The sequence below is a fragment of the Aethalodelphis obliquidens genome, unplaced genomic scaffold (genome assembly GCF_003676395.1).
Source record: "Aethalodelphis obliquidens isolate GAN/ISIS:26980383/991018 unplaced genomic scaffold, ASM367639v1 scaffold326, whole genome shotgun sequence".
NCBI classification, from domain to species: Eukaryota; Metazoa; Chordata; class Mammalia; order Artiodactyla; family Delphinidae; genus Aethalodelphis; species Aethalodelphis obliquidens.
Window position 1 is genome coordinate 14218 of NW_020838240.1, and position 9450 is coordinate 23667.

The following is a 9450-nucleotide window of genomic DNA, read 5'->3' on the forward strand; positions in this document are numbered from 1 at the left end:
CTTTTTCTCTTAAGATTTTTGTTTTACTTATTTTTGGCTGCGTTGGGTCTTCTTTGCTGTGTGCAGGCTTTCTCTAGTTGCAGCGAGCGGAGGCTACTCTTCGCTGCGGTGCACGGGCTTCTCATTGCGGTGGCTTCTCTTTACGGCGGAACACGGGCTCTAGGCGCACGGGCTCAGTAGTTGTGGCTCGCGGGCTGAGGAGTTATGGCTTGCGGGCTCAGTACTGGTGGCGAACGGGCTAAGATGCTCCGCGGCATGTGGGATCTTCCCGGACCAGGGCTCGAACCCGTGTCCTCTGCATCGGCAGGCGGATTCTTGACCACTGTGCCACCAGGGAAACCCAACAATGTGAATTCTTCATGTCACTCAACTGTACCCTTAAAATGGGCAAATTTCATGTGATGCAAATTTTATCACAATAAAAAAAGAGCAAAGGGAGGAGGGAGGGGGGGGGGGGGGGGAGGGAGGGACGGAGGGAGGAAGGAAGGAAGGAAAAGCAAGACTCAGACCCCCAGGCGAGGTGTGGAAGCATGAGTTGGGAAGTTCAGAAGAAGCTTCTAGTGACACTGCACGATCCCGAGTTGGCTATTTTCTTCTCTGCATCTCGGCTACCGTGTACTTCCTCCCCTCATAGAAAAATAACCTGTCTTGAACTGGAGATTTTCCCATTTAGGCTTTTGTACATGTGACATTTTTATTCAGGTAGTGAAATCTCTGGGACAACAGTGATACTACATTCTCAAAATTTTGATAAGTAGAAGAGAACTTCTTAATTGGAATCGAGAGGCAGGCTTTGGACAATCCATGGACTTTGTGAAATCCAAAGGTGCCCTTTTTGTGTGTGCGTGTGTGTGTCTGTCTGTAGACACCCGTTGAAGGGTGCGTGAGCACGTGTAGTTCTGTATGATTTTAGCTTCTCAAAATGCCTCTTGGACTCAAAGGTGCCTGAGGGTAGCGGACGTGTGCTCCCCCACTACAGAATTCTGAACACAGTGCCAGTAAACACTGAGCAGAAGAGCTTTGCAGAATTCTATGTTTTAACGTAACTTTTTAATCCAGTGAGTCAATGTACCTGGGATATTTTTTTACATACTTATCTCACTCTTATAAGGCTGAACCGTTGCTGCTTCCCCTAAGTCTCCTTGTCCCTCTCCCCACTCTCCCACCAGCCTGTGGAAAAGGAAAGGGATGGAGGGGGAGAGTCACGCAGGGAGAGGACAGCGCACCTGCTGGGAAGCGGTAAAGCGGGGTCTGGACACCTTGAGGGGGGTTTTGGAGGACGGGCAGAGGTTGGGTCAGTGGCAGGAGATACCATTTACCCCTGATCTCTGGGACAAGTGCACACATAGGTCTGACAGTTACTTGTGATTCCCTTCAAACTGCTTGCCAGGTTGGAATGACGGATGATGACATCAGAGGCTTCCGACCTTCCTGATTGGAAGGACCAGACTCCGTGGTGCTCGGCAACAGTAGTAGACAATAGCATCTCGCCAGAGCTTCTCTCCACTGCCAGTTGCCCCGCAGCTTGGAGAAGGAACGACCACTCGTGTTTAGCCCAAGTCCAGAACAAGAGTTGGGACAAAGCAGAGTCTAGTCTTTGAGGAAGCCAAGAGTTTGGGAGACATCATGGACAATCGTCCACCGAGTTCCCAGGCTGAGGACGAGACCTGCCAGCCCAGCTCCTCAGGGTACCCCCTGGAGGTGACTGTCTATGAAGAAATCCCAGGACCGTCAGGTGAAGGAGCTGGCACGAGAAGGAATTGCAGAGGCTTGACCGGTAAGGAGGAATGGGTACAGAGGTCGGGAAAGAGCCCCTGCGAAAGGTGCCTATGAAAGAAAGGAGACATTCGGAAAGCCAGGGATTGAGGGAGGAGAGCACAGGAGCTGGGGACACGGAACACCTGGGGAGCAAGAAAGAGGGTTAGGAGACGAGATCCAAGGATGAGAGAAGGGAAGAGAGGAAACAAAGGGAGGGTTCTTTTTTTTTTTTTTTTTTTTCCCCCTGGTGGGAGAAATTATCTACCATGAGAAAGAGTTTCGAGGACAGGAAGCTGGAAAAATGACACAAGGAGTCAGGGGAGGGATCGGTAGATATGGACAGAGAAAGATGGAAAGATGACTTGGGGCAAGGTCAGTGGTCTGGGAGACTGGAAAGCACGGGGGTGCTTCAGGGGGGAGGCAGAGTCGGGGTGGGGTTGGGTGGTCACCAGTGGCTGAATTCCCAAGACGAGAGCGTCATACTGTAGTCTCTTCTCCTTCGTCAGCCCCCTGGGCCGGTTGCACCTCCCCGCCTCAGCGCCCCGGCGGAAAGAGGAAGAGGTCAGTGGCGTTCAGAGCGGAGGTGGAGGGCGACCCGGCCGCTGAGGCCCAGGACACCTGGGTCGTGGAGTGGCTGATTGGGCTCAAGATGAAGCTGAAGCGACAGCGGGTGTCTTCAGTGCTGCCTGAGCACCACGAGGTCTTCAACAGGATGCTCGGTAAGGACCCGCCCCCTCGCCCAGCACCCTCCAATGCTATACTTGAGTAACAAAGAAACAAATCTTCCCATGACTACACTTTTCCAGTGGAAAACAATTCCCTGCTAGTTGGTGCGCTCTCCGTCCCTGGCGGACTGTCTACGGATAAAGGATACAGAGGACACGTAAATGATGCAGGATGAGGTTACATTTAGAAATGATACAGAGTTAGGTTTGTTGGGTTTCAACTGTACCCCTGAGACTCTAGCTCTTACTGGCCTTTTGAATCTTACTGGTGTGGGGCGGGCGGGGGGGCTGACAGTCCATCTTCGCCTCAGCGAGACTGTCAATTGAGAAACTGGCTGAGAGTAACTCGATGCCCTCTGCAGTGATACGTGAATGCACGATGAAGGGGCATCACTCCCTGTCACTCGGCCCCCCTAGAAGGGGAGTCACCCCCTTTCCTCCCACAGTGAATGGTCTTCAATCCCCTCTTCCCGTCAGCTTCACCCTGGGCCACAACTTGGCATTTCCCCGGGGCGGGGGGGGGGGGGCGCGGTTCTCCCTCTTGGCTCTGCAAGGCTCCCACGACAGCCCTGTTCCCACTGGCAACATCTGCCCTCTTTTCACAGAGGATCCCGTCGTTAAGAAATTCCTTGCCTGGGACAAAAGGCTGGAAGTATCTGACAAGGTAAACCACCCGCTGAGATGGATTCCAGCTCCAGCGCCTGTCCTGGGTGGGCGCACGGGGTGCTTCCTACACCCACGTTTCCACTCCCCTCCCAACCTGATGCCTTGTCAACACTTCCCTCCAGGGGCCTCGAGGTCCCCTCTGGGATCTGAGCCCCAGGTGTGCCCCTTTGGTGGTTGCGGCGTAAGTCCCCTCTCCTCTCAGCTCCTGGGGACTCTGACTTTCTGTCCTCTCCCCTTCCCCAAATAATCAGGCTCCCCCAACACGGGGGGTCTCCTCTCCAAGTGGCACCACCCATCCTCGTCCCCTGCTCCCTTCTCCCTCCCACTCTTTCTCCTCTTCCAGGAGGTGACCTCTCTCCTACGTTCTTTTCCCTCTTTCCATCAGTATCTCCTGTCGATGGTGATAGCTTATTTTAGCCGGGCCGGGCTCTTCTCCTGGCAATTCCAGAGAATCCATTTCTTCATAGCTCTGTGAGTACCTTGCTCCATCCCAGCCATCAATATTCAACACCCTGGGAGGGCGGAGAGAGAGACGTGGGGCACTGACCTTTCATCTATTTTTTTAAACCCCTTTGTACTGTTTACTCTGGTGTGAAAATGACAGGATTACGGTACAGTGGTTTCTTTTTCACACAAAGTTATGTTTTTTATACCATTCGTTCTCAAAACAAACTACCCTAATGTCAATTAAAACACTGAACGAAACAAAGCAAAACACAAAACCTTCCTAAGAGGAGAGGAAGAAAGAACTGACACCATCCTGCCCCCGAGTAAACAGACTTGAGACGTTTCCGGTTCTGATTTTCCAGTCTCGGGTCTTCCCACATCAGCACCAAGTGTGATTATCTTCCGTTTCTGCGTTCCCACGACAAATGCCACAATCGGGGGGCCCTGATCACATAGCGCGGATCTGGTGGAAACTGCTCCCCACTGACGTTTCTTCCAAGTCTCCCAAGCCAGTCGGCTCTATTTGCCTGAATATCCCCCAAAACACAGGTCTGACCGCTTCACACAACTTCATCGGCTCATGCCATGCCAAATCAAGGCCAGAGCTCTGGGCTGGAATTCAACTCTCTCTGCAATCCCCATCACACCGTCCTGACACTTTATTCCTGTGTTCCACCGTTCCTTCCAAATACCCTGCCCTCTAAGCTTCTATTGGGCTTTCTGTCCAGGTATCTTTCCCGCACATTTATCTGAAGAAAATGACCCTATCCTTAAAGTGGGTTCAAACACCAAAACCTTCACGATGCCTGATCTCCCTAACGTCTGCATCCCGGAGGCACTTGAGTTAAAATCGTATTATAATGTGATGCTTTGCATTATAGTCATTTCTTATCTCCCCGCTTCCCCTTCCCCAGTCCCATGAGACTGGACACAATGTGGAAGGCAGGTCTTGTCAAAATGTCAATGCATTCCCAAAACGCTCAGCACAATTCTTTTCATTTTGCAAATGTTCGTTACTGTGAGTCTTCGAGGTAATCAGTATTGCATTTGGCTCTGAGATTAAATGTTCATTCATTCATTCATTCATTGATCTAATGAAACCTTATAACGTACACCCTACATGCCGCGGAATATGAGGTGATGGGAACAGAGATTCACAAAAGGCTGTTGAATTCATGCATCAATATGAACCAAGCCCTAAATGTGTCATTTGGTAGGAGAGGGATGAATGCAGAAACAGATCAGATCAGCTCCTGCCCTCAGGAACTGTACCTGTACCTACAACATAGGGAGAGAGGTGTGTGCACATAAAACAAGTTGAAGGGAACGGGGTTTGGATTTTGTCCTCATCCTCAAGGTGTGAGAGGCACCCTTCCGAAGGTCCTGCCTGGCAGTGCCTCCTTGACGACTGGGCGGCTCTCGGTGACGGTGACGGTGACGCCGGGCAGGGCTGGGTGGGTCGTGTGAGGATGTTCAGCCTGCCTCTTTCCTGGGAAGCTGATCTCAAGCGGAGGCCCTTCCTGTCCTGATGACAGCGACCTGATGTCTTTCCCCAGCTATGTGGCCAGCGACATGGAAGAGGACAACCAGGCCCCCAAACAGGCCATCTTTTCGTTCCTCTATGGAAAGAACCGCTCCCAGCGTCCCTTGTTCCACAAACTGCGTTCCCAGTTCATCCGTTCCATGGGCTGGAAGACGAGGGTCACTCGGGAAGAGTGCGAGCAGGTGGGTGGGCTGTGGCGGTCTCGGGGAGGGGTGGGGCCGGAGAGGAGCGGGGGATCACGGGGAACTCGGTTTGGGACTTGGGGATGGACGAGAAAGAACCGGAGGCCGGGCAACGGGAGGCAGCGGCATCCTCATTGCCAGGGGCTGTTTTTCTTTCCAGATCCAGGCTTTTGATCCAGAGCTCTGGGTGTGGGGAAGAGATCGCTCCCTCTTGCCCCAGGGGCCCCAGGAGCACGCAGGCCTCAAGTCATCGGCCTGCGCAAAGGTAGGTCTGCGTGCGTGCGCAAAGGTGAGGGCGGAATGACGTGTTGTCTACTGAGGAAATCGGAGGGATCCCACTGCTGGACCCACATCACCTCACACGCTGTGAAGGGGGCCAGCCGGGCACACAGCCACACGCCGACTCAGCGCCCAGCCACGGACTGACAGCCACACACAGACACCAGCACCGCGGGGCCCGTGGGCGCCAGACCTCGGGGAAACCAGTTTGTCCCAGACGCATGGGTCTCACTGAAGTCATTTCACCCAAAGCAACTGGGTCCAAATGACAGCTTTGACGAGATGGTGATTTTCTTCCATATACTGTGTTTCCAGTTTCTCTTTTTCATTCATTTTTGGCCTTACATCCCTCAGGGATATGGGTTCCAGCATTTACCTACAACAAAGTAAATGTCTACACACAGGATATTACATACAACAGCCCACACGTTCAATAAGAGAAGATGAATTAGGACTGGCTTTATTTTCATCCACATTTACTTTCAAATTGCTTGTGGCCAGATGACCTGGGACTCTTTATTTCCCCTGACTCACCACTTCCGGACCAATGATTCCTCTTGCACAATTCACCTTTTCCCCCTCAAGTTTACGGTCAAGGGGGTTTATCACAACGAGTGAAGGTTAAGGAATGCCATCTTCAGCATGGCTTATTACAATTGACACATTAGAGTTCTAGATGTGGGCAGAGGACTGAGCAAGCATTTGGCTTAAATCTTGCAAACTAGCTGTCTTAGTCCATTCGACCTGCCCTACCTACTACAGACTGCGTGGCTCATAAACAACACTCCACAGTCTCTTCTACAAGGCCAATAATCTCATTCATGAGGGCTCTACCCCATGACCTAATAACCTCCCAAAGACCCCACCTCCTAATACCAGCACCTTAGCGGTTAAGATTTTAAGATTTCAACATAAGAATTTTGGGAGACACAAACATTCAGCCCGTAACACTAACCAAGTTTAGGACTGAGTATTATTTAACAATTAGGATCCAGGGACTTCCCTGGTGGCAGAGTGGTTAAGAATCCGCCTGCCAACGCAGGGCACACGGGTTTGAGCCCTGGTCCGGGAAGACCCCACATGCCGCGGAGCAACTAAGCCCGTGCGCCACAACTACTGCACCTGAGCTCTAGAGCCCACGAGCCACAACTACTGAGCCTGCATTCTAGAGCCCGCAAGCCACAACTACTCAGCCTGTGCGCCTAGAGCCCATGCTCCGCAACAAGAGAAGCCAACATCATGAGAAGCAACGGAGAGTACTCCTCGCTCACCACAACTAGAGAGAGCCCACACGCAGCAACCAAGACCCAATGCAGCCAAAAATAAAATAAAGGAAATGAGTAAATAAATGAAAAATTAATAATAAAATAGACATTAGGATGCAGGGTTAGCGTCAGGGTTAGGCATCCGGCATCAGGTCTCCTGGTCCACGATGCTGACTTGTCAGTCATGTCTATAGTGTGGTGCCAAGTTCAGAACTGAAGTGGTGCCAGAGGACCAAGGTGAGTTGAGACTAAAGCAGCATTTCTCCAAATGCCAGCTCCCTGCACACAATCACCTGGGGTCTTCGCTATAAAGCAGATTACTGGGCCTGACCTTAGGTGTATTCAGTAGTTTTTGGAGTCAGGGTCACCAGAGTCCAAGAATCACACTTGAAAACAATGAATGGCTCAGGACTGGGGTTCAGAATGGAGAATTTGAGATAAAACTGCAATCATAAAGGAGTCTCAGTTCTGCTTAGAATCGACTAAGCATGTGAAAACCTTTATAGCTGCACAGTTGCCACTTTGCAATCTGACATCCTCGCTCTTTCTCTTACATCCAGATCACAGAGCCCAGGAGAGATGAGGATGTTCAACACGAGGGCACTCCAGACAGTGATGACAGCTGTGAGGAAGGAAGGGAGAAAGCCTCTTGTGCAGAGAATCGCAAAGAACCCAGCACCTTCTAGAATGAGCTGAGAAGAGTTTTCATATCATACTCCTAGGAGCGGGGCATGCTTCTAGGAGTCTGTGGCAGGACAATAAGAAAACAGGGTTTTCTCAGATGCCATCCTTTTGGAAGTCACCACCCCAATTTTCAGATCATTTCATTCAAATCTCCCCTGAGGTCCCATTGGAGGTCCCATTTTTTATACACTTGTTTGCCCCGGTCTAGAAGCATTTGAAGGTGGAGTGTAGGGGCTCAGAATAGGATAGAAAAAGTTTAAAATATATAATGAGAGCCATAGGGTCGTGACTGATGACTTAACTTTCACAGGCTTATTTTGAAAATGTCACCTATCAAATTATTCTATTTTTATATTTATATATTTATTTTAAATAGTTTTAAATATTTATTTTGAAATAGTCTTCATTTTGAAACACCTTGTTCCTACAAACTTTTCTGATGAGTATTACAGCTGTTGTATATTTACACATATATACAATTTTACTCACATTTTCAAGAGAGATTTTTATTTGTATCTATTACATAATATACACTTTATATATTACATAATATTCCCATTCTACTTACAGCTAGGTGGGTATTTCCTCCCACATCTTGTAAGCATAAATTTTATTTTTTTTGTTCTCATTATTGAATTGTGGGAATTCAGTCGTAATTTTTTAACTTGTCTCAACATGTTTGTACGTTATTTTAGATTATTAAAGAGCACCGTGCAATGCAGCTTTTGGGAAATACAATAAAGATGAAAGTCTTCCCACAGTCATGACGTGTGTGGTCATTACCAGTCGGCTTCGCCTCTTTGCTGTCCAACGAGGTGTTGCTTAATGGTGTTGTGATTATCCAACCACATTTCTTAACTCTGAAAAATAATCCTGAATTATTTTTCATGCAGAGAAAACTACAGAAGATGAGGCACATCTTGCATCATTCAGGACTCCAATACTGAGAGACAAGTGTTGGGTACAAGGAAAGATAGCTTTATTGAGGAAGCCGGCAGTCCAGGGGAGATGGTGGGCTCATGTCCCGAAGAACCAACTCTCCCCTCCTGAGGTTTTGCTTGAGGACTATACAGGGAAAAGAGAAAGGGGCTACATGTTGAAGAGAGGGTTACAGGGTGCGTGATCAGCTCACGGACATGCTTCTGATTGGTTGGTGCTGAGGTCACGGGGACTCAACATCATCAGCCTTCTGGTTCCAACTGGTCTGGGGTCTACGTGCTTGTGGGCAGCATGCAGTTAACTTCTTCCACCTGCTGGGGGTTTCAGTCTCTGCCAAGCAGTTCCAAGGACATGGCTCAGAATATTACCCGATAGCCCTTGAGGAGGAACTAAAGGTCCCTGACTGTGTTGAACGGCTAAAGTATGATTATTTTGTCTTTGCTGTTTTTCTGGCCACGCCACGCAGCTTGCAGGATCTTACTTCTCTGACCAGGGATCAAAAACAGGCCTCTACTAGTGGAAGCGCAGAGTCCTAACCCCTGAAATGCCAGGGAATTCCTGACAGTACACTTAAAAAAAACAAACAGACCAAAAGAAACACAGTTTTAAGGAAGCTTAACTTTCTCAGAAATGCAGAAATTTTGTTGTGCATTTATTTTCTTTTTTTTTAAATACATTTTTCAATTTATTTATTTATTTTTGTCTGCGTTGGGTCTTTGTTGTTGCACGTGGGCTTTCTCTAGTTGGCGTGATCGGGGACGACTCTTTATTGTGGTACATCAGCTTCTCAATACGGTGGCTTCTCTTGTTGCGGAGCATGGGTTCTAGGCACGTGGGTTCCAGTAGTTGTGGCTCGCGGCCTCTAGAGGTTTCTTTATTTTCTATTTTTTGCAAGTATTCATCAAATGTTTATGGCTTGAAGGATGACAAATAATTTCTTTCAACGATCTTCACACTGCTTA

The 9450-nt window shown here is 49.2% G+C and overlaps 1 protein-coding gene across 1 annotated transcript; it reads left to right on the forward strand.

The window, feature by feature from the left end:
- Positions 1–1601: 1601 nt before the first annotated feature.
- LOC113616675 (speedy protein E4-like) lies at positions 1602–5586 on the forward strand (the record flags this gene model as incomplete). The annotated part of the gene is made up of 6 exons (XM_027100076.1): positions 1602–1777; positions 2265–2477; positions 3089–3147; positions 4977–5050; positions 5153–5321; positions 5482–5586. Coding segments are annotated over exons 1-6 (771 nt in total), but the record flags the coding sequence as incomplete, so codon positions are not given.
- Between the last annotated feature and the right edge of the window lie 3864 nt (positions 5587–9450).